The sequence below is a fragment of the Antechinus flavipes genome, chromosome 2 (genome assembly GCF_016432865.1).
Source record: "Antechinus flavipes isolate AdamAnt ecotype Samford, QLD, Australia chromosome 2, AdamAnt_v2, whole genome shotgun sequence".
Lineage (NCBI taxonomy): Eukaryota > Metazoa > Chordata > Mammalia > Dasyuromorphia > Dasyuridae > Antechinus > Antechinus flavipes.
Window position 1 is genome coordinate 509,485,892 of NC_067399.1, and position 24,777 is coordinate 509,510,668.

General features: G+C 44.9%; 1 protein-coding gene across 5 annotated transcripts in view; it reads right to left on the reverse strand.

The window, feature by feature from the left end:
* Positions 1-24,777, reverse strand: part of GPSM1 (G protein signaling modulator 1) — a 129,321-nt gene that overhangs the window by 10,957 nt on the left and 93,587 nt on the right. For 4 of the 5 annotated variants that reach the window (XM_051980332.1, XM_051980337.1, XM_051980333.1 and 1 more), the window contains one exon: positions 1,439-1,595. In XM_051980332.1, coding sequence (XP_051836292.1) covers positions 1,439-1,595 — 157 coding nt within the window. Of the gene's footprint in view, positions 1-1,438; positions 1,596-10,663; positions 12,365-24,777 lie in introns of those variants that run through there. The other variant, XM_051980335.1, reaches the window with a different exon arrangement.

Sequence of the window (24,777 nt, forward strand, 5' to 3'; positions counted from 1 at the left end):
GGCGGAGAGATGCAAGTGGGAGAGGTGAGTGAAGCAGGCCCTTGCGGGCGCTCCCTCCCAGCTCTGAGGAAAGGAGAATCTCTCCCGTCTGTAAAGTCCTTAGGGTTTTCTCAAACGTTTCCTGGCCTCATTTGGAGAGTGGCAAAGATCGCTACCTTAGCTTGAGAGTTTGGGAAACAGAGCCAGGGAGGAAGAGGGAGAGACAGGAGTGTGACCCGGGCTTCCCGAGTTCCCGTTACGGCATCCGGGAACTCTCAGACAGCCCAGACGGACATCATCCCTCGCCCCGGGGAGAGCCCGACTCCCAGGACCAGGGTCTGCCCCAGAGAGGGCCAGCCGGGGTGCAGCGGCACCCGAATTTCAGCCCGGGCCCCGGAGCAGACACCTTCCTGATGCTCGGCGGTTATTGAGGAGGGGAGGGAAAGGGCAGCGCTCCTCAGGCGCAGGGCATGGCTCCGGCCCCAGAGTGGCCAGCCAGCTTTATGCTATCTCCCTGCACAAAGGCTGCCATCGTTTCCCTTGCGACTGCGGGGGTAAATCCCTAGCTGCTTCCTGTGAGGATTCCCTGGGATCTCAGCCGTTGGGCGCCCTGGCCCCAGCTCCTCAGCCTGTCAGAAGGTGACAGGAGGGGATGGCCTTTCTCCTCCCACACAAGCTCCAGGGATGTGTCTCCTGGGCCCTGATGGCAGGAGTGTGCCAGCAAGGCTGGGGGGAGGGAACAAGGTAATTACATGCTTTCCCCCATTATTAAGCCTAACTTTAGGATATGGGGGATAGGGTGGGGGTGGGGAAGGGATGTAATATTACTTTCAAAAAGCCCTTTGCAATTGATTTGCATGGGTTCTTTCTTTGCAAATCAAGCAGCTTTCTGTTTTGCACATACACAACCCGGTAACAGATACCCAATGATTACAAGGAACCGGGTGTAATTATAGTCCTCTAATCAGCAAAGGGAAAGGCAGGACTGCATGATTCACCCATCTGCCTGCCCTTTCCCCAGCTCTTTAATCCCCCTGTCTCAGAATCTCTGGGGCTGATGCTGACTCCCTCCCCAGGGATGAAAACATCCAGGTTGTGGCTCAAGCCAGGTGCCCTTGCATCCAGTTTGCCAGGTGAGCTTGCCAGTTTGGTGCAGTTTCAGTTAGCCTCACTGAGAGAAGACTGATATTTGGGACAGAAATCTTTCTGCCCCCAAAGGGAGTGATGGATGAGAAGCAGCCCAGGGTAACGGAATAAACAGGCCAGACATTAAGAAACTTGAGTTTTAATTCTAGATCTTTCCCTGAATAACTGTCATCTTGGCAATTCCGTTCTCCAGTTTTGGCCTCTTTCCCTCTCTGTAAGCACGAGGGGCCTGATGCTCCTTCCCGCTCCGGACCGCTCCGACATCCTAGACCTAGCCCCTGGGTTCCACGACCCCGAGTCCTCCCTCACTTACATATTCTTTCCTCCAAGGTGGGAGTCGGGGCGTTAGCCTCAGCCGCCCCAGCCTGGCCCTCTTCCAGGGGACAGCGCTGGTCATCCATCCGGTTGCTCTGAAACTTACTCAGCAGGTCAAAGAAACATTCCTCATCGGACGGGGCTCGTGGGATTTTCTGGAAGGACAGGCAAACGGGGGGAAGAGAAGTTAAATGGTGGAAGAGGACGGGGAATAGATTTACCCTGGAGAAAACTCCTTCCCTCATCTCTTCCCCATCTTTCCCTCGGACTCTAGATACAGTCAGCTCAATGGCTGGAGTACAGACTGATGAAACCAGGCTTAGTTCTTCCTGTTTTATGATCCTATGATCCTTCTTCTAGGAGAGTCGAGTGCACCTCCATTTTTCCCAGAGTGCCTCCCGTGTCTTTTTGTTGTGGTGGTTGCTGCTGTCTCTCCTTTAGTACTTGGAACACTGTAAGGCGAGAGTACTGGATGTTCAGTTACTATCTCCTGGTTGATTTATTTGGGGCCTTTTGTGAATAGAATACTATTGTTGAATTTTGGGAGATAAATAGAAATAAAGACATGGAGCCTGACTTCAAGTCAGACCAGGCTATGGGTCATCACCGGGAAAGCTAATACATTGGTGAAGATTTTACTCTAGTAGACAGGAAAGAGGTGATGTGGAGAGCAGAATGTTGATCCTGAAGGGTCTGATCTTTTTAAAAAAAAAAAAAAAAAACAAACAAACTTCTAAGCCCAGCCCTGCCATGACCTCCCTCATTCCCATGTCCTTATGCTCCTCTATTTTTCAATAGATGTATATATACAATAACATCTATCAGTGTTGTGGACCAAAATTGGATTGTGGGAAGTGAAGGCAGCAATCAGTGATCGTTGTAAATTAAATATCCCCAATAATTCTTTTCCATCCTGGATGACCTCAGGAATATGCTCTGACTTATTAGAGTCAAAGTTAATTCTTTATCCTCTTGCTTAACGCCAACAAGAATAATGATCTGTACATCTATATGTTATGGCCAAAATTCATTAATACTTACTGATCACCAAATGGAAGAGAAAACGACATTTGGACTATTTGTAAATAGCTTAGGCCCATCCTTCTCAAGGCAGGCATCCATTTATGGTCATTCAGAACCAACCAGGCTACCATACCAACATTCTTGGAAGGAAAATTGATGGAAAGCATTGCTAAGGCCAAGTTGCCTCTAACTTTGATAAGCAAAACAAACAACTGGTTTTTCAATTATTTTCAAGTGTCTGAAAGCAAAAAGCTTTGAAAACATTTCTTTGGTGAGTTTGAACAGCAAAAAAAAAAAAAAAAAAAAAAAAAGCCAGCCTGTCTAGTTGCAGCTGGTTGAGGGTTTTATCTTGCTTATCTCACGCTGGAATTAAAGATTCTAAAGGTTTTGAATAGCCTTAGACCATTCTCTAAATTTGGCTTAGGAATAACTGGACACTCTCAGTTCATACTTCTGCACAAAGATGGTAATAGGACAAATGATGAAAGCAAGATAGTGGCAAAGAGAGAGTGATTTTCAAGTAGAAGAAATTCCTTCTTCTTCCAAATCTGATGTAGGGTTCTCCCTATTTGACTCATATCTGTTATTTACTCATTGTAGACAACAGTATCTGGGGCAGAAACTCTGACCTAGGATTCTGAAAACATCTTCCAGTGATTCTGTTGCTGGGTACCATTCCTCTGAAGAACTACCCTTCCCCCAAATTCCTGTCCCGCCAGCTGCAAACATCCGACTTACTGGCACCAAATTATAGGTTTGGAGGCTTCTGAAAGGGAGTCCTAAATGACTACTGTCATATATTTAGTCTGGGTCCCTGAAAGAGCCAAGCTGCTAGCCTGATCAAACCGGGCAGATCAGGGCTTTGGAGTCTTGGGAGCCAGCCCACCCTGGTGGGAGAGATGGATTCAGGGGGCTCAGAAGCCTGGAAGAAAGCACTCCCCTTCTTGGAACTTCTACTCTCCACTTCCCTCTGAAGGAGCTCCTTTGGGTTGTCCTCAGAATAGCACTCACTCACAAGTGAGCAAGACTTTATATTTTCCAAAGTTTTCTTCAAAAGTGCAATACATGAAGCCTTTTTTCATTCTCTACTGCTTCTCTCCTGCATTATCTCCAATCACTCAGGATTTATTTGAAATATACTTTGTATATACATTTTGTCTACTATGTTGAAAGTAGATTCCTTGAGGATAGGGATAATTTTCTTTTTTTTAAATTTATATCTTTAGTGCCTGGTATACTGTAGGTGATTAATAAATGATCACAGAAGACAAGAGAAGTGTTTTGAGGGATTACTATCCCTGTTTGACAAATGAGGAAAGGAAAAAAAGATATGATTTGTGTAGGTTCATATGGTCAGGTTAGAACTAGAATTAGGGCTCTTTCCTGGATTTAGAAATGCTTAGTTAAGTGGTCAGTGGATAGAAGACGCCAGGCTTGGAGTCAGCAAGACTCGTCTTTATGAATTCACATCTGTCTCAGATACTTATTATCTGTGTGATCATGGACAAGTCACTTAACCCTGTTTGCCTCAGTTTCCTCATCTGTAAAATGAGTTGGAAAAGCAAATGGCAAACCTCTCTCTCATCTTTGCCAAAAAACCTCAAAAGGGATCAGGAAGAGTTGGAAGACACAACACAGCAAAGTCCCTTTCATTTCTTCCCCTCCCTTCCCCCTCCCCCCCCGCCTTTCATTTCTCTATGATCTTACGTTCATTGCAAAAAGGACTTGCTAGGAATCAACTCTGTGTTGGGCTCATTACCCAGAATAAGGTTCTTTCTCCCCTAACCTCCATCTCAGGGCAAGACAAGGAACCGAGTCCTCTGGTTTCCCTTCTCAGATATCTTGCTCCCCACTTTCCCCAGGTATTCAACCTAAAGCAACAGAAGTAAGAAGTGAATCCTGGTCCTACTCTGAGGATCATCCCTCTCCTTCTAGTCTGGGATATCAACCCTGAGACAATATCCTTGTTCTCCTCCTAAAATCGATATGAAAGGCAGGGGAGCAAGGGAAAGAGAGAGGCAAGCAGGAAAGCAGATTCGGAGGAGGGCTGCTGTTGCTCTTTCTCTAGATCCTTTTCTAAGTGCACTCAGCCATCATCCTGACTGAGTCTATAAACAGAGCATTTCTGAGGCTCCTCAACTCAGGAGTGGAGGGGGTTGTTTGCAGAAAGAACAGGGAGCTGGAGGCAGAAGCAAGATGAGGCTGGACTTTAGGATATATTCTGATTGGAGATTATTCTAGGGTTTTTTTGTTTTTTTTTTTTCCAAGATCCAAGATCTTGTGAAGAGAATCCCAGAGATTGGGAATCAGGAGACCTGGGTTTCGGTCTTTTTTCTGTTACATATCTGCTACGTGATCAACCTTCCTGTCTCTGAATGTCAAGTTCCTTCTCAGCAAAATGAGACTTTTGGACTCGATGTTCATTAAGGTTCCCTTTGGCTCTGATATACTCTATCCCATGATTCATGATTTTGAGATTATATACAACATAGGGGGATTCTACTTCTTCTCAAAAGGAAAGACCAGGTCATGCTTCTTCAGTATGAAGAGAGATCAACTGAGAAAGGCTAAGAGTGAAACCTAGTGATTAGGGAAGGGAAAAGGGAATAAGCATATATTAAGCACTTACTATGTGCTTGACATGCTGAGCTTTACAGATATTATTTCATCTGATCCTTACAACAAGGTAGGTATTGTATTTATCCTCATGTTAACAGATGAAGAAACTGAAGCATAGGGAGATTAAGTGACTTGCTAAGGTCACGTAGGTAGTATGTATCTGAGGCAAGATTAGAATTCAGGTCTTTCTGATTTGAGACCCAGCCCTCTGCTCATGTACCACTGAGCTGCTAGACTTGGCTCCTTCCAAGTTATGGGGAGGGGATCTAGTCTTAGGAGACTTAGGAGCCTCTTGCAAACTCAACAAGGTAATTTTAAAACCAATCATATAGGGTGTTCTGCTTCTACTCAGCAAAGAAGAATCTCAGGAAACTAGTTCCCCAAGAGATGAGACAGGATGGGAGTGTAAACAAGCTCCAGACAGGTTTAGGTAAATCCCTGGATGACAGCTCCATGGCAGGTTATAATGAAAATTAGGGATGCTTGGGGATGTCCCTAACATCAGGTGGTGATCCCAGCTTCCTACAAAATTGCCCCCTAGCTGGAGTCAGAACTTGGCTCGGGGGGAAGGTGAGGCTGACCCCAGAGGGTGTTACTCACATCTCTAGGATTTCTCACTGTCCACATCTAAGCAACACTGAAGTTATTTCCTTCCCTCTGGGTGAAGGGCTGAGGCTACCTCCACAACCCTGACTCTCCTGACCCATAACCATCCTTTAGAGGCACCAGGAAACTCCCTATGCAGCTAATCCCAGGGGAGGGACTGTACCAGAACCAGAAATACTTGTCTCTGACCCAAGCAGATGGTGGACCGAAGGGGAAGAGAACTGTTGTGGGGACTGTCCATTTTTGCACCTAAAGTCAAAGAAGTGTAGAAGTGTTTAGTGTTTTTTTTTTTGTTTTTTTTTGACAATGACTTTTAAAGAGGGTGGTTAGCCAGAAATCACATTGACTATTCCACTGACTTATCTTTCATTCCCCCCTTTACTCCCCTCTCTGTCCAACTCAATTTGTTTATAGTTCAATCTGACTCTGACTTGAACCCTCCCAAACTTAGGTCTAGATCACTAACCTTCCCAGTTGGGAAAATTTTTGGTAAATTCTTAACATGGAAAGGATAGAGAAGGAGGTAATAAGCATCTAGGGAGTAAAAGAATACGTATTCATTAAGCACCTATTATGTTCCAGGCACTATGCTAAGCACTTTACAAATATTATCTCATCTGAGCTTCACAACAAATCCTATGATATAGTGCTCTTATGGATCTTAAGTTGAGGAAATTGAGTAAGTCAGAAATTAAATAACTTTGGAAGGGTCACCCAACTAGTATTTGATGCTGATCTGAACTCTGGTCTTCCTAACACCAGGTCTAGATACTTTGCCATCTATCTGCCTCTGAGACTGAGGACTGACCACTATCATCAAAGGAAATGTGGAATCAGGGATGTGTCTTGCCCTTTTTAGGTTGGTGGTAGCTCCAAATTTCTCTTCCACCCAGAGTCTACATTTCCTGGAATTCTACAATTAGAGCTTCATTCCTTGTGCACTGCCCTCTCAACTCCTTAAAAGTCCAAATCCCCGGGGAAAGAGCGAGTCTGTAATGCCAACAGGGTGACTGAGTTTCAGAGGGTGGCTTGCTTTTTTGAAAGAAGGAAGGCTGAAACAGCATGAGAGCACCAAGGGCTTGTGATGAAGGGAGTATCCATAGTGGGGAATGCAGTTCAAAAAATGGCACAGAGAGGTGGGGGAGGCCTGAAGACCAACTTTGCTGACATCACTCTTTTCCAACACATCTCTCTGACCTTCCTAGTAATGTCCCATCTCCCAGCCACTTTCTCCTTGAGTTTAGGGAGAAGGACCTTGTTTAAAACCTTTCGGGACAGAGAATGATGCTGATCTGGGAGGAGACCAGGTGGTATAAGATGCTGAGGCATTAGCTGCCTCAGGGGGAATTTTCACTGTCTATTTTGTCACCAGCAGACCTGGAAGAAGCAGGTAAGAGTGAGGTAGAATCTAGAAGCTGATGGGAGGGTTTGGCCAAAACTCAGGGTTGGGGAAGAATATTCTCTTTCCAATTTTCCCATTTCTGGGGAATTTCTGGCACGGCACACAAATCTTTCAACTTTCTCAGAATCTGTACACAACTGTCAGGATGGGTAGAGAATTTTTACTAGATTCCATACACCTAGGACTTGGGTTAACAGTTTCGGGGGCTTGCCGAATAGGAGGTACAGGACAAAAGTGATACCTGCTACCCACACTGAAGGAATCTTGGTAAAGCAAGAAGTGCAAAGGACTAAGCTGATGTGAGGATGGAGCCTTCCAGCAGGAGGCCAGGCAGGAGGGTTAGTCCTCTCCGTTCCCATTATAGTCTGTGTGCTCAGGACTCCAGGCTCTGGTTCCACTCCCCACCCTGACCCCCATTTCCAATTCTGCCTTAGCTTATTCTCCTTACTGACTATGGGACTTTGATCTTTTCTGTATGGATCTCTTCAGAGAGATCTAAGGTTCCTCAGTCAATATAGTTTGTCTTATGGAAACACTGGGAAAGACTCAGTTGTGGGTGTCCCAACCTCTGCCTAGCTTGGGGTCTCTTTCTCCTGCTCATCCCTCAGACTAAATGAAGCTGTGGATTCACTTTCAGCATATCCTGTGTTCCTCACTAGAGGTAAAGTTGGTCCTAAGCCAGCTGAAAGTTAGAGATCGCTTACTCAGAGTACCCTCAGGAGAGCTGCCCTCCCATCTGGAGCCCTGTGTCTTTCTCAAAGACCATTCCTGCTCCCCATCCTCCACTTTCCAGACCTGGCTATTTCCTGTCAGTGAGGCTGATTCAAGGTTCTTTTCTAAACATAGACAAGGTTATGTTAACATTTTAGAGGACACACAAGGTCTCTCCACATCCCTATGCTAGCTAGCAGTGCAATTTACTAACAACTCATGACTCCAGTTATCTCACTAAGTCCAGTTTCCTCCTAGGCAGGCCTTAGGAGCTCGGCCGAAGGATAAAGAGACAGGTGTACTCTCACTGATGCTGTCCCGATTGTGAATCAAGGAAACATAAAGATCTTTCCCAAGTAGTAGAAAGGGATCTGGCACCTCGGCTGTGAATTCTGGATCAGTCACTTCTTAGCTGTGTAGCATGGGTAAATCATCTAACCCTATGAGCGTCAGCTTCTCACAGAAAAAATGGGAATAATAACCCTAATGACATCATTCTTATTTGCTTGTTCCATGGCGGTGTGAGTTGTTAGTATTAGCCCATCTCCTTAGCACTAACATTTTCCCCCCTGGTGTTACTGAAGTCTAAAAACCATATAATTCCATGGTTCAGAAAAATCAACATTGTATTTATTACAAGAGAGGGTTCTTTTTCTATGTAGAGTAGGAGGAGGTGGGGGTGGAAGAGAGTCATTGGGAAGTGACAGCCATGTAAAAAAGAGCATCAATAGGAGAATTTTAAAAAAATAAAATTACAGATGACTCAAACAGTACCGGAAAGACACACAGTGGCAAGTAGGACTCAGCATATTACTAATAATTTACAGGTGAAAAATAACATACCATATATCAAGGAAAAAGAGGTGCACATGTCATGGAGCAAGAGAGCACAGATGGACAGAGTGATTATTGTCTCAGTATCCCAAAATATTAAAAGAGCCACCTGCGGAAGTTCCTAGGTATGTAATACAGTGGGTAGCGTGCAAGGCTCAGTCTGGAAGACCCAAGTTCATATCTAGGCTGAGACTGACTAGCCTTGTGGTTCTGCCTCAGTCTCCTTGACTACAAAATGGGGATTAAAACAGCACCTATCTCACAGAGTTGTTGTGAAAATCAAATGAAATCTTATAAAGTGCTTAGCCATATAGTGTGCACTTAATCCTCCCTCCTTTATTCTTCCCTTCCATTCTTCCTTCCTTCCTCTCTCCCTTCCTTCTTCACAGAATGCACAGACATGAATAGCCCTCAATCTATATTACTTGAGGGACTGTCTCAGATAAAAGTATCAAACTATTCATATCCTGACTCCCTCATTCTATTAGTCAAAATACCCCCAGTCCTTCCAATAATGTCTAATCCTCGCCTCTTCTGAACCTGTGAATGGAATCTCTTTGATTATGGTGGGGATGTGTGTGTGTGTGTGTGTGATATTGGTTCTCTTTTGAAAAAATTGAAAGCGTTTTCTTCCTTCAGTTGATTCATGAGATCTGGTTTTGTCTCCTGAAAAACCACAGGGGAAGACAGACCGTGCATCTCAGAGCCTGCTCGGTTTAAATTCAATGGCTCCATGGGATTAGGCAGAAAAAACAGGATCGCAATCAAAAACTGCCAAATGCTGTGTGACCTTAACAGTGAGGATCACTTCCTCGTCCTGCTTCCATGCCGGGGGCAAAGATGCTGTTCATCCCATGCTGATGACTCCACCACCCGGGGAAGCAAAACTCCGGAGCCGGCACCCGATACTGGAATCCCTTACCCTGCCCCCAGCCCCAGCCTGCGCTCGGTAACCCCTCCTCTCCCCATGTCTCCCTCTCCTTTACATGAGCAGCACAGGGGAGTTAATGCGTCTGTACCCTGAGGAACACTCAGGGGCACCCTCGGGTGCCTGCAACTTCATCATGAAAAACGGAGAGTCAGAAGGGGCTTGAGGACTCAATTATTTCGGCCCCACTGCCTACAGGTGGGTGGCTGTGACAGTCAGCCGCGTGGTACAGAGGGATGAGCACTGACCGGGAGTAAGAGGCCCTCAGTCATCGCTTATCTGGGTAAGACTTTCTTCTAACCCTTCTGGAACTGTTTCCTCATCTGTAACTCCCGAGGTTTGGGGAAGATGCCTCCCCTCCCAGCTCTGCGGGCCTTAGACCTAACCGGTCAGAAAGTTCCTCCACGCTGTGTTATTCGAATCTCTCCAGTTTAATAAGAACTTCCCCCCTCCCCCTCGCCTTCCTGGGAGAATAGCATCCCTTTCACAAAGCTCCGCAATCCGCCCCATGAATAAACCGCCAGTAGCCCTCTTCGCTAGCCCTTTGCTGCAGAATCACCCCACAGCCCCTCCCGACGGTCTCCCCCCCCCCCAGCTGGTATTGATGGTGGGGGAACCAGAGGAAAACGCAAACTCTCTTTAAACTTCGTGGACTTGCAATTCCCTCGGCGCCTCTCCCGCCCTGCCCCTCAAACAGCCGGAGTCCCAGTTTTACCAGCCAGGCTTAGGGAACCTAAATGCGACTGCAGGGTTAAAGCAGCAGAGAATGGGCACTCAGATGCAAATGCCTTTCCTGACAAAGGGGAGAGAGACTGGCTTGGAGGCACTTTTCCTGAGCTCGGACCTCTCGGGGTGACTAAAGGGACACAAGGCAGGAGGGATAACGAAGCGCCCCCCGGCCCCCTGGGGAAGACAAGGTCATTATTATTCCGTTTAGCGGGAACTGTCCCACAAGTTTTCGGCGGGCAGAGGAGTTTTGGAATTTCCTAGGGAGGGGGGCGTTCCAGGGGAATTCTCTATAACAAAAGGAACAATTACCCCCTCCCCCAAGCCTCCATCTGTCGGCGCCCTCGCTTTCCCAGGGACCCCGGGACACTCACTCAGAATCTCCAATGGCTTTTCTCCGCGGTGCGCCCAGCTGGGGCCAGGCTCCGGGCGCGAGGCAGCGCCCGGCCGATCCGGGCTAGTTAGCACTGCTCGCCCGGCCAGCCCATCCCGCGCGGCAGCCGGAGCGCCTCGGGAACGGCGACCCCCGAGCCAAGATGCACTCGCCGTGCCGAGGTGTCACGGCCACGGCCACCGCTGCCGCCCGGGGCTTAAAGCGACAGCGGCGCTCTCCCGGAGCCAGGGAATGGCATTCTCTGCTTTTTACAGGCTCTGGGAGCTGGGGCTGCGCGGGGTCCCTCCCACTCCTCAGCTCCCCGCCCACCTTCTCCACGCGCACTCCAACCTCTCAGGAAAATTCAGCGGGGGTCCGGCCCCCTGGAGACAGGCTCGGCCCCGACCTCCACCGACCCTGGCCCTTCCCGGCCCCCACGTCAGAACCCGAGGTCTCCTGTTTCTGCCAGCTACCGTCCCTCCAACTGTAAAATCTACTTGGGACGGACACCTTCTCCGGGAGCCCCGCGCCCCCTATCCTGGGTTCCTGGAAGCATAGACTCTCGCCCAGGCTTGGGGGAGTGAAAAGAACCTGGAACCCAATGAGAGACATAAAAGCAACACCCACTTTTGTAGAAGCGGGAGGAGTGGGTCTACGGATGTGGAACGTCAATTTGTTGTCAGATTTTTTTCTATGCATTGATCTATTTTACAGGGGTTTCTCCCCTTTTTATATGGTCTTTTTATAAATTTTTTAAAAAAAAAATCTTTGTTATAAAGCATAGCGCTGGGAAGGGAGAGGATGTGCAGAAAGAACTTTAGGTGATGTAAAGCCAAAATATATCAGCAAAATTTATTTAAAAAAAAATAAAGCTGAGGTAGGAAGACAGGCTAAACTCTTCCGTTATCCCAGTCTTTTACCCAAAGTGCTTTGCAGAGAGTGGGGAGGTTTGATTGACTTTTATGGAACTGTATGTAAGGTAATTTGAATGTCATCTAATTAAATCACTAGTTTTTACAAATGGATAAACTGAGGATCACTGAGCTAAAAGGAGGACTGCTAATGAACCTTTTGATTTCAAACCAAGTTTGTAGTTTTTGCTGGACCTCAGGCTCCCATCTCAATTTTGAATGGCCAAATTCAATATTTACAAATATAGTATTTCCTTATTAAAGAAGAGTTAAGGAAAGAACTGGTGTCAGTTGTTATCAGGTCTGAGCTGTAGCTGGGGGGTTTAATAATTTCGTAGCCCAAAAGAAGATTGAGTAGCATGGGAGAGGATGGAAATAAATCAGGTATTTATGTGGAGAGCTAATATGCTAGATTTAGATTGAGGTGACCCGGATTTAACTCCTGTCTGAGACACTTTGTGACCATATGCAAATCACTCCTCCCCTCAGAACCTGTTTCATCATCTGTATAATGGGAATAATAAAACCTGTACTCAGTACTATCACAGGCTTGTTGTGAAGAAAGAATTCTCTAAACCCTATATAACAATGAATTATTTTATTGTTCTGAAAATGAACTGTTTCAGTGCTATGAGAAATGACATCCTGATCACCTCTATTTCCCCTGGTCCAGATTTTGTCTCTAAATAGAATCCAGAATAATTTCCTGGCGTCATATCAGATTAGGGACATCCTCAAACAACCCAAGCAATACTTTAATGATTCTTCCTCCCCTCACTCCCATGGATCCAAGGATTTATATAAATTCATCTGGAACTGTTTATATCCATTAAAGATTCCATAAATTAATCTCCTGCTTGGGTGAAGTTGTCTTGAGATTTGTTCGTCAAACTCCAAGGAGACTGTGCTTCTCATACCTGAGGCAGTTCTCCCTCTCCCACCCTCTCCCTTTCCTCCATGAAACTGATTGCTATTCAGTGGTTAGTTATGCCATGGGAACAGGTCAACAGTGAACACTGAAATGAGTTGGCAGAATGGGGGGAAAACCAGAAAAGCGCTATCAGGATAGCTGGTTTTAACCCTGATTTTTCCACTGGGTAGATATTTTGGCCAAAGATCCACAAAGATCTCATCCTGATATTCAGGCTCGCTATTACCTGGCTCCTCTCTGCCTCTCCTTGTTAATGTAACATTTCCTTTCATGCAAATACTCTCTATCCCAGGCCAACTGGGCAATCAGTGCTTCTTAAACTTGACATTCTGCCTCTTCACTATGCACTTGCACCCTATGCCAGGGAAATATCTCCTCGTCTCTATATTTTAGAATTCTTGTCTTCCAAGAAAGCTTAAGGCTTAGCTCAGGAGCTTCTTCCTCTAAGCCGTCTTCCCTCATCCCCCTCTTGCAGTCTCCCTTCTCACAATACTTTCTATTGAATTTCTCTGACCATAGAATCATAAACAGCCCTATATAGGAGCCACCTAGAATTGGAACCAAGAACCACTTGTGAATTTTACTGAGAAATCTGCAAATGCTATTTTGTTGAAGATCTAGGCTTTAGAAAGTGATGAAGATTAATGATGCAGATTAAACTCAAAAGTGTGTCCAAGGTACATTTTTCTCCCTCAGAGAGGTGGTTGTTAAACATTTACCAGCACATACCCTTGGCTCCAGAGTTGGAAAAGAATTCAGAAGTTATCTGGTCCAACAACCTTCATTTTACAGATAAGGAAAATGAGATCCAGAGAGGTTCTGAGAATTTGATTCCCAATGAAAACCAAAAAACTCCTTTAGAGTAGCAAGTATTGTATTTATATAGTTGTATCCCCAGTGTCCAGCACATTAAGTGCTCAATGTTTGTTGAATTAACAAGGTTACAAAAAGGTAACCTTTATGTATTAATTTTGTGACCCATGTGTGTTCCTATTTGTAAAATGGGGAAAACAATTCCATTACGCTAACTTCACAGAGGTTTTCTGAAAATCAGATAACAGAACAAACATGAAAGGCCTTTGACAAAAGTTCCATATATTATACATGTATAGAGAATAGTTTCTTTCTTTAGGTTGGAATTCTGGGTTTTCTATTTGACCAAAGACCAAGAATATCATTGCAGTGACCACCACAATTGAGGGGAGTAAGATCAGATGGTGGGGAAGAGACTCATGGAAAGAAAAGAAAATGAAAAAATAAATAGTTTTGCCCAGGACTCAAGACAGGTGAGAGATCTAAAATCTGGTAATAGCCTTCCTAGGACTTCCAAAAGCCCTTCCAAGGCAAATACTTATTCATCACATAGTGATTTAAAGTTTGCAACTTTTTTTTTTTCATTTTCTCTCCACAATCACCTTGTGAGGGAGGTGCTATTGTTATCACTCCCCCATTTTATAGAATAGAAAACTAAGAGAGAGGTTAAGTGATGTGCCCATGATCACACAGCTAGTAAGTGTCTAAGGTAGGATTTGAACTTTGGTCTTCTAGACTATGTCTACCATGGTACCCATCATGCCACTTGATTGCCTTGCTGCCACATTGCTAATAACACCCTTTGCAGAGTTCCAACCTTCTGCTGAGGGGATCCTTACCCTTTACTCTTCAGCAAGCCAGAAGATCCCCTTTGGGGAAATCTCAGAGACCTGATAGAATATCTCCTACCATTCCAGGAAAGGTTTTTTGAGCTACCCCTGAAAACCGTATTTTTTGGAGATACACACACACACTTTGTGGCCTTTCCTCTTTCCTGCCCTGGGTTGAACCTGGAATCTGCAAGCAGGCCCATGTAATTCCTGGCCTATCCCAGTGACAGGCTCACCAGGGCTGGGTGATAGACGATGTGTGTCTGCAAATCTGCTCAGTCTCGGGGGTGGGGGTGGGGGGGCTCTTCCTTCCTGCTGTCCAGCTGCTGCTCATCAGCCCAAGCCCCCCAGGGACAGGAGGTGGGCCTTGCAAGGAAGGACACCTGGTATGGGATTAGCTGCGGGGCGGGGAGGGAAGAGGTCCAATCTGTAAAGCAAGGTGGTCTTTCCTATTCTCTCCAAAACCTCCTTCCTGCTTCTTGAAAATGAAAACAGATGCTGTTTAGGGGAACTGCCTGGGACAGTTCTTCCTTTACCTTTGGAGAGAACCTTAGAATGGACAAGCTTTCTTGTGTGAGGGTGAGACTCCTGACCCATCCTCAAAAGGCAGCCTCTCTGCCATGTAAGAGTCAAGTCTTAGCACAGGTTTAGATCATCTAATCCCTTCAGTTTTGGAGATGAGGGGACATGGATGAGGTAGGTTAAGTGACTTGACAGAGGTTACAATGGCAGAGCAAAGAGCCAAAGGCAGTCCTGTGATTACAAATCTAGTGTTCTTTCCACCACAGACCACCTGCCTGTTAGTATTGTCTGGTCCTTGGTGGTGCAAGTAAAAGTTTAACAACTGTTCCTCCAAGTACAAAAATATACACAGCTAAACTTTCCATTTTTTTTTGATCATTCTTTTAAATGTAGATCAATCTACATCAAAATAAGTCAATACCTGATTTATAGCATTTATTTATGTAAATGCAGACACAGAATATTTAATAATTAGCTCTGAGTCCCTAAGAACTGGCTCCAGGATAGCACAGATCTACTCTCTGGGGCAGTAGTTCTCCTAGAAGTTAGTCACAGCAAGAGGCTGTTCCTACATGGAAGAATATGGTGAAAGGCTTGTAGGTCAATTCACCAAACATTCCCTGAGGGCCCAAACCAAAAGCTCCTTGCCCTCTGGAGGCTTCTTCCAGTGCAGCTGGGAGATTCCTCATGGACACAGAGAGACAGACATCCCAAGCCTAGGAGAGGAACTCGAAGAAATGTCGAGTGTGAGCGCTAACATGTGGATGGAGGCGGGGGCTCGGTGTGGTTGATACAAGAATTGTGTCTTTAAAACAGAAGGAGGTTTGTTTGTTGAGTTCTAAATATTTCTGGGCAAGTGTAAATGAGAGGACTGACAAACGTCTGGCTGCGCACTGAGCGCGGAAGGCTTTTCTCAGTTTTGTAAATACTGCCTGTCTCCCTTTAACACATAGGCATCTTCTCCAGCCCTCTCCCAACTATGGCTCAGACCAAGGTAGAATGAATTGCTCTGGAGGCCCAGAAGACAAATCAAGCACCGATAGACAGAGGCGGTGTGGTACAGAAGGGAACAAGCATGGGAGTTAGGGTCAGAGGGTTTGGTTTCACAGCCCCCCTCAGCTGTTTAAGTACCTGCTCAATCCTGGATTCCCCAGACTTCTGAGGAATTAAAAAAAAATAAATTTCTAAAATGCCATCTTTCACAAAACTTTCTTGAGAAAGATACTGGGTTGTTTTGCCATTTCCTTTTACAGTGTGCTCCCATTTTATAGATGAAGAATTAAAGCAAATATGGGTTAAGTGACCTGCCCAGGATCATACAGCTTGTAAGTAGCTGAGGCTGGATTCACACTCAGATCTTCCTGATTGCAGGCCCAATACTTGCAAGCTGTACTACCTAGCTGCCCCAGATTCTTCTACAAGCACTTTTTTTTTTGGCCGAGGCAACTGGGGTTAAGTGACTTGCCCAGGGTCACACATACACGCACTCTTAATCTCATTCTTTCTTAACTTCTCCAGTGAATTGTTCCTATTATTATTCCCCTTCTCTCTTACATTTTCAGTCTCTTTCTATCCACTGACTCCTTCCCTGCTGGCTACAAACAGACTGCTGTCTCCTCCATTCTTAGAAAGCCCTTTTAAGATGTTGTTATTGCCAGTGGCTAGCATCCTGTCTCCTTCTCAGCTAAACTGGAAAGGTCATTGACACTAAGCACTTGTACTTCTCTCCTTTCACACCCTCCTAAATGCAGTTGGGCTTCCCATCTCATTAATGGAAATTCTTTCTCCCAAGCCACCACAAATCCCTGAATTGAAGCTCAGAAACAGTTTTTTCTTAGTGCTTATTCCTCTAGATCACTCTGGTAACTAACACTGTTGATAACCTTCTCCTGTATCTCCTCTCATCCCTGGATTTGCATGACACTCCGAACCCTGGGTTCTCCTCCCATCTCAGCCATCTCATTTATCTAACCAGACGCCAGGTTTTGACATTTCTACCTCACAACATCGGTCCCATCTGTCCCCCTCTTTCATAGCCCTCTTCATTTGGGCCCTCTTCTCCTCTCACCAGGATTATTACATTAGCCTTCTAATTGGGTTCCTCACCTTAGCGCTCCCCCCATTCCAATCTGTCCTCCAGCTGCCAAGCAATCTTCCCAAAGCACAGACCTAACTACCTACTCGGTTACCTGCAGGATCAAATTATACTCCTGTGTTTGCCATTTAAATCTTTTCACAAGCCCGACCCTTCCAATCTTTCCATTGTTCTTATGAATTAGTCCCCATGGTGGACTCTACTGTCCAGCCTTACTGGACTACTTGCTGTCCCTCACGTATGATGGACGGCTGATCTCCCAACTCTGTGCATTTGCATTGGCAGTTCCCCAAGTCTGCCATCTTCTCCCTCCTGACCTCCTCCTCCCCTTCCTCCTCCTCCTGGGATCCTTGGCTTTCTTCAGGGCTCAGCTGTACCTCCCTTCCTCCTTTGCAGAGGTGGGTGTAGAGCACTGCCTAGTCTTGTCAGATGGATGATGTGTCAGTTGGTTTTGCTGAACTGTTTTTTTTTTTTTTCTCTCTCTCTCTTTTTTATTCTTTGGTACAAGCAATAGCTCCCTGGCTGGGGAAGGGGAAAGATGCAATGATTAAAAAAAATAAATTTCTAAAATGCCATCTTTCACAAAACTTTCCCAGTATTTCCAGCTGCCTTCTCCTTTAGGATGACCTTCCTTCCACTGTACATATGTTGTCTTCTTTCCACTGTACATATGTTGTATATATTTAGTTACACATGTGTACATACATCCTATTAGAATGGAAGCCTCTTGATGACAGGGAATACTTCTGGTTTTTGCAAATACATTTTTGGTATATCCCCAGGACTGGCCATGTATCTTAATTGATTGATTGGGTGGATTCCTAAGGAGGGCAGTTTCAATCACTTTTTTTTTTTTTTTTTTTACTACTAATGTCATATAAAAATATACAGCATTTAGCTTTTTGAGGAGATTAGTCCTCAATCCCCAGCTAGATGGTCGGGGTTCAATGAGAGCAAAGACCATGATATGTGCCTGTTTCCTCAGCCACTCTTGCCATAGGGACCTGAATCCAGGACCAAGAATTTGTGGGTGAGTCAGTGGTACAGGGATAGAAAGAGTTCCCTACTTATCTGAAGCAAACCTTGTATTTAATTCCTTGTGGACATATAAGGCTCTGCGCTTAGGTTTTCACACGAAATGGTAATATGCCTTCCTTGCTCTCCCAGCACAGAGCCATGTGGACAACAGCCACCCTTTCAGGGAGGGAGAGAATACTTGTCCCAGAGGCTCTGTGAAATCTAGCATCACCAAGTTTCTTGAGCCTAATTTTAAAAATTGCTAAGAAAACTGGGAAGAGGTTTGGCAGAAATTGGGTATAGACCAATACCTCACAGCAAGATAAAGTCAAAATGGATAATTTAGACATAAGGGTGATACTATAAGCAAACATAGCATATCTTAACTGTCAGATTTATGGATCAGGGAAGAATTTATGACCAAAAAAGGGATAAAGATCATTATGGGATGAAAAATAGATCATTCTGATACATCACATTAAAAAGAGTTTTGCACAAATAAAACCAATGCAGCCAAGATTAGATGGGAAATAGAAAACTGAAAAAAAAATTTATAGCAAGTTTCCCTGATAAAGGCCTATTTTATCAATTATATAGGGAACTGAGTCAAATTTATAAAAATACAGCCATTCCCCAGCTCATAAATGGTAAAAGGATAAGAACAGGGGGGTTTAGAAGAAGAAATCAAAGATATCTATAGTCACATGAAAAAATGTTTTAAATCACTATTGACTAGAGAATTGCAAATAAGAACAACACTAAGGTACTATCTCATACCTATCAGATTTGGCTAATATGACAGAAAAGGAAAATGACTGTTAGAGAAGATATGGCAAAACAAGGACACGAATGCATTGTTGGTGGAGTTATGAATTGATCCAACTATCCTGGAAAATAATTTAGAACTATTTCCAAAGGACTAAAAAACAGTGCATATCTTTTGACCCAGCAATATTTTTACTAGGTCTGGTACCCCAAAGAAAAAGAAAAAGGCCCTACATGCAAAAAATATAGCAGCTCTTTTTATGGTGGCAAAGAATTGGAAATTGAAGGGAGGGCCATCAATTGGGGAATGGCTAAAAACATTGTGGTCTATGATCGTGATGGCACATTACTGTGCTATAAGAAATGGTGAGCAGGTTGCCTTCAGAAAAACCTGGGAAAACTTATATGAACTCATGCAAAGGAAATTAAGCAGAACCAAGGAAGCATTGTATATAATAACAGCAATATTGTAATGATGATCAATTATGAATGATTTAGCTATTCTCAAGAATACAGTTATCCAAGATGATTCTGAAGGATTTAGAATGAAAAATGCTATCATATCCCAGAGAAAGAAACGATGGCATATGAATGCAGATTGAAACATAATTTTTTCTTTATTATTCTTGGAGTTTTTTTTAATGTTTTCTTCTGCCACATAGCTAATATAGAAATATTTTGCATTACCATACATGTATAATCTGCATCAGATTTCTTGTCTCCTCAAGGAGGGGGAAGAGGAGGGAAGAGAAAATCTGGAACTCAAAATTTTTAAAAATGTTAATTTTTTTGTTTCCAGAGCTACTTCAATGTTCTTGGTTTTAGAACAGTTTTTAACATAGTATATAGATTTAGAAGTATGAAAATGGGTGACACAATTCTGAAATATTTAATAAGCAAATACCATGTCCTTTCATTTTGGTGCAAAGCTGTGAAGTCCATGAAACTTAGTAAAGGAAGTAGTAAAGCAAATATTGAGAGAAAAATAAAACATTTATGTTTTTGTTTATATTTAATTTAAAAAAAGAATTTAACTAAGTTTAAAATACATTTTTTAGGTGCAGGAACAGGCACCTGAGCTGGGAAGGAGGAAGCTGTTCATGTAAGTGTTATGAAAAACTCTTAAAAACTCTACTAATTTGTATGTGTTTTGGGAAAAGACTTTCAAAATAGTTCTCCTATGGGAATACTAACTTGGGTTTGTGTGTGAATCATTAAAAGGCAAGTCTCTTGTTCCCTTTCCCAGCAGTAATGTTAGGTGTTAATTATAACTTTGCTATATAGGGTTCCACCAGGATTTCTGTTTCCTCAGGCTGACCCTATAGGTCATTGTCATTCGATGTGCCAGTCCAGAAAAGGAATCAAGAGGATGTGGTGGAGAGAGCACCAAAGTTCAGAACAATTGAGTATAAATCCTGCAATAGATGCTTATTGAACAGGCTAAATCACTTAAAATCCCCCTGACCTCAATTTCCTCGTCCACAAAGTGGTGAAGGCAAACAATTTGGATTGATTCAGTGGCCTCTAAGGTCCCTTTCACTTCTAAATCCAAGATCCTATGAAACAATAAGGAGACAAAATGGGAGTATCACCAGAGTGAGGATTCTGAAGTAGGAGTGGGGTGGGAGGAGATGTGACTATATTTTTCTGTGGGACTGTTGCACTTTAGCCTTTACTCATGTCACCTGTCATCAGAATTATCTTCTCCCATCCCTGTCTCTACCTAATAAAATTCAACTCATTTTTCAAGACTGGCTCAAGCCCTAACTTCTGAAATCAAAATATTAGCTCTGAAAGGGACCATAGAAACCACCTAGCTCAACAGCACCCCCTGCCCTGATTTGACAGATGGAGATGCTTGGGTCCAGCTGAGAAAGGAAATAACTTGCTCAAGAAAACCGTTACTGGAAAAGACATGGCTAGAACACAGGTCTATTGGGCTGATACATTTTCTGCCACTGCCAAAGAACTAGAGAGAATCTCAATCTGCAAGTAATAGGAACATTAGCCCTTATAGTTAACTGGTACCTCGAAGTATGACCTATCACTCTGCTTCCTTCTTCCATTTCTGCCTGTTCCCCAAGGAAAGGTCCCAGGGCTGACCATCACCCAGACAGGAATCTGCTCTGCAACACCTTTGAGCTCCTGAGGTTTGGCTGGTAGGGTCTGGGATATAAGGAAGTTCTTATCTAGAAACAAGCGGATTACAAATCCTTCTCCTTGAAATTTCCACCTTTAAAGTCACTTGCTTTGGAGTTTTGACCCCCACAGGCACCTAAGGAAGTGGAAGGACAGCTTAGCCAATGGTCTAGGAGATCTGGCTGGCTCCTTCAAGGTAGAAAACTCCACTTCATATTCTATTTGAAAAGAGCTCTTTATTTTTGACAAGGTTCACCCACCCTCTTCCACACTTCCCTAGTTCTGTCAAAGGCCCCATCATCCTTATAGTTATTCAGATTTAAAAACTCAGCATCCTCCCTGCTTTCTCCTTCTCCCTCACCCCACATAAAGCAATCAGTTACCACATCTTGTCATTTCTGCCTCCACAAATTTCTTTATCTGCTTCTCTCCTTTCATGCTAGTTCAGGGCCTTCTCACCTCTGTCCTGAGGTATTACAAGAACCTTCAAACTGGTTTCCTGGCATGAGGATTTCCCCCTTTCCCAAGCCTCCTTTAGAGAGCAGCCAAAGTGATTTTCCTAAAGCACCAATCTGTTCATGCTAACAGTAAACTAGGGCTGCTTCCTATTTCCTCTAGAATCAAATATAAATCCCTCTGTTCAACATCTAGAACCCTTCATGACCCAGCTTTCTAGCCTTATTATACCTTGCACCCCTTTGTCCGCTTTTTGGTCCAACTAGGTTGGCTTTCTTGCCGTTTCTCACAAGTGATATTCCACTTCCTTCCCTGTGCCATTGCATTAGCTGTTCTCCATGTGCTTTCCCTCCTTACCTTTGTTTTAGAATCCCTTATTCTCTTCCAAACTCAAAAATAAGCCATTTTCAGACTCAGATAAAAACAGGGACCACTAAAATTCTGCATTAGGATCCCTGAGAGCTCAGGCCAACTTAGAAAACTCCACATTAATATTAATGTGTTTTAATTTCATTTAGTTATTTTCCAATTATGTTTTAATATGGTTTGGGCAGCACAAAGGAGTGTTGTGGGCCACGTGGCCTGTGTACTTGACACCTCTGTTTTACACTAAGTGCCTGGAACTCAGTAAGAGCCTAATAAATGCTGGTGGGTCGATTCATTCCAATTTTTACAATCTCTGATTCAGGGCCCTGATTCCGTCTCGATGACCTCTTCCTGATCCCTACCGAAGAAGGACTAATGACACCAATAATGACCCTTCCAGGAAAATTGTCAGTTGATGCTGATTCCTGGAAAAGGTCCTATGCTTAGATCATCTCAGATGGTCTAATAAGATGATCAGAAAGCTTCTAGCTTTTCACAAATTGATTTTCAATCTCCCTCTCTCTGCTACCTCCATGCCTACCAAATATCTAATTATCCACAGGCTCACACACATCGACTGATGCAATCACAGTGCAGCAAGGCCTAATTATACAACCCAGTTTGTTATTAAAGAGCCTGGGAGTAAAAAAACAAAGAAAAAATTCTCATCCCAGGCTTACCATTAAGTGGGGATGGGGGGACTTTAGGCGATACAAAATTTCCTCAGTTTCTCCATCTATGAAAGGAAGGGGTTGGGCTACATTGGCATTTAAAGGTCTTTTCCTTTCTTGTACACAGAATATTTCATATGTAAGAATTTTACACTTGTGGCAGTGGATAAAAGCATTAGGTTTGGAACCTGCAAGACTCATCTTCCTGGCTTCAAACTCTTACTAGCTGTGTGACTCTGAGCAAGCCACTGAATTCCATTTGCCTCAGTTTCCTCAACTGTCAAATAAGCTGGAAAAGGGGCAAACCCTCCAGTAAGAAAACCCAAGCAAGGTCGTGAAGAGTCACACGACAAGAATTTGGGAAGATCACACAGATTCAGAATGGGTGAGCCTGGACAAAACACTTAACTTCTCTGAGTCTCAGAGGTGAGAAGAGTGACAGATGAACTTTAGTTTTCATTCTAGCTCTAAATCTATGACCTTATGAAATCTAGCCCTAAAACACGACATGAGATATATCATGGCTAGACTTTGCCAAGGGGTGGTTTTTTTTTGGGGGGGGAATGATTGCTCTCATGGACCCAGTCTCATAAAGGGAGCCTGGCTGTCCTTGGGTCCGGGGTTGGGAGCACTTCTTGATGCTCCAGAATACAACAGAGCCGTGTGTTTGTTCCCTTCGGAACAGTCCAAGAAAGCCCGGAGGTCAAAGGCTACGGTGTGCTTGCTCCCCCACCCCCAATGACTCTCTGCACTTTGGTTTCTTTCATCAGTCCGATACTCCTAAAAATGCCGCTTTACAGAGTTTAGTAGCTCTGGCACCCTTATACAGGCCTATCTTATCCACACCTCTCCTGGGGGCATTTCCCCAGCTGGAGCACTCAGTACCGGGAGAGAGAGCAGAGCCTGCTTAGTTAACGACCCCTTTGCCCAGTCCCTGGGCAGCCTTTGCAGAGAGGGGAGCACTCCTTCGTGTACACCTGCAGGGTTCCCTGGGAAGACAAGTGCTCCCAGAATGACCTGCTCACCTCCCTCCATCTGCCCAGAGATACACAAACAAGCTCCTCAGGAGCGTGACCGAGGGACCCCGAGCACTCTGCCTCTGGCCCCTCTCTGCGGGACGGGCTCCCATCCTCCCCACACACAAACAAGCTCCTCAGGAGCGTGACCGAGGGACCCCGAGCACTCTGCCTCTGGCCCCTCTCTGCGGGACGGGCTCCCATCCTCCCCACACACAAACAAGCTCCTCAGGAGCGTGACCGAGGGACCCCGAGCACTCTGCCTCTGGCCCCTCTCTGCGGGACGGGCTCCCATCCTCCCCACACACAAACAAGCTCCTCAGGAGCGTGACCGAGGGACCCCGAGCACTCTGCCTCTGGCCCCTCTCTGCGGGACGGGCTCCCATCCTCCCCACACACAAACAAGCTCCTCAGGAGCGTGACCGAGGGACCCCGAGCACTCTGCCTCTGGCCCCTCTCTGCGGGACGGGCTCCCATCCTCCCCACACACAAACCGCTTCCCTTGCTCCCCCTGCTCTCCCATCCCACACACTTCTCTGTTTCGGGAGCATTCTCCTCCTGACCCAGGATCCCGAACCCAGACTTTCTGGCTGTTGAGACCCTTTATCCGAGGCATTTGGGCTGAGCAGGCTCCCTTGGGAGCCTCAGTCGCTTTTGAGAACGGAATGAAAGAGATGGGGAGAGCAGTTTGGATCTAATAATACAGCTACCACACTGTACCCCACCGTGATCACACTTCTCTTCGGAGAGCTGGGAATATGATAATTAAGCCTTAACACCCCTTCCTCCCAAACAGAGACGTATTTTTAGACTCCTTTTCCAGGTGGGCCTCCGGAGCCTCTGACCCCAGCAGCCTTGCAAGGGAAGCTTCTAGGGCCCCCTTTAGAAGACCCTTATTGTTCTAACAATCCTGTTTTTCTCTATGGAGGGGGAAGCATGTCATAAGGGTCATGAGGTAGAGGGCAGCTTCAGCCATTCCTGGGCTGGGAGGCCTGATGGCGGGGGACAAGGCAGACCAAACCGGGCTGGCAGCATGTCTGGGCGCCTGGTGCCCATGTGCACCGTGGTCCGGGAGAGAATGGCACATGTGGGCAATGAGGGCAAATACCTCCCTTTTATTCTTTACCCAAGATTCTCCATTCTGTGCCCTGATGACCTTCCATGCCCAAAATATACTCCCTTCCTCACGTCTGCTTCTTGAAATCCCATTTCCTTGGCTCGGGCCCCACCTATGTGAAAGGTTCTTCTAGAACCTACCCATCTCCATTCTTTCCTCAGCCGCTCATACTCTCCTTTCCAAAACTACCTGGTATTCAATTCCCCTCTATCATCTATACTGGCAGATAAGTAGCCAGTAGTTAGAGTGTTGGACTTGGAGGCCAGAAGTCCTAAATTCAGACCCTGGCTCAGACACTGAGTAATGTCTCTAGGCAATTGTCTTTGCAAACTTTAAAGCATTACATAAAAGCTATTTTGTCTATTACATATATTGAAATATGCTTATGCTTTCTCTTCCATTAAAAAGTGGACTCCTGCTGAATGTAAATCAATTCATGCTATGTTCACTTTTTTATTTTTCTTGT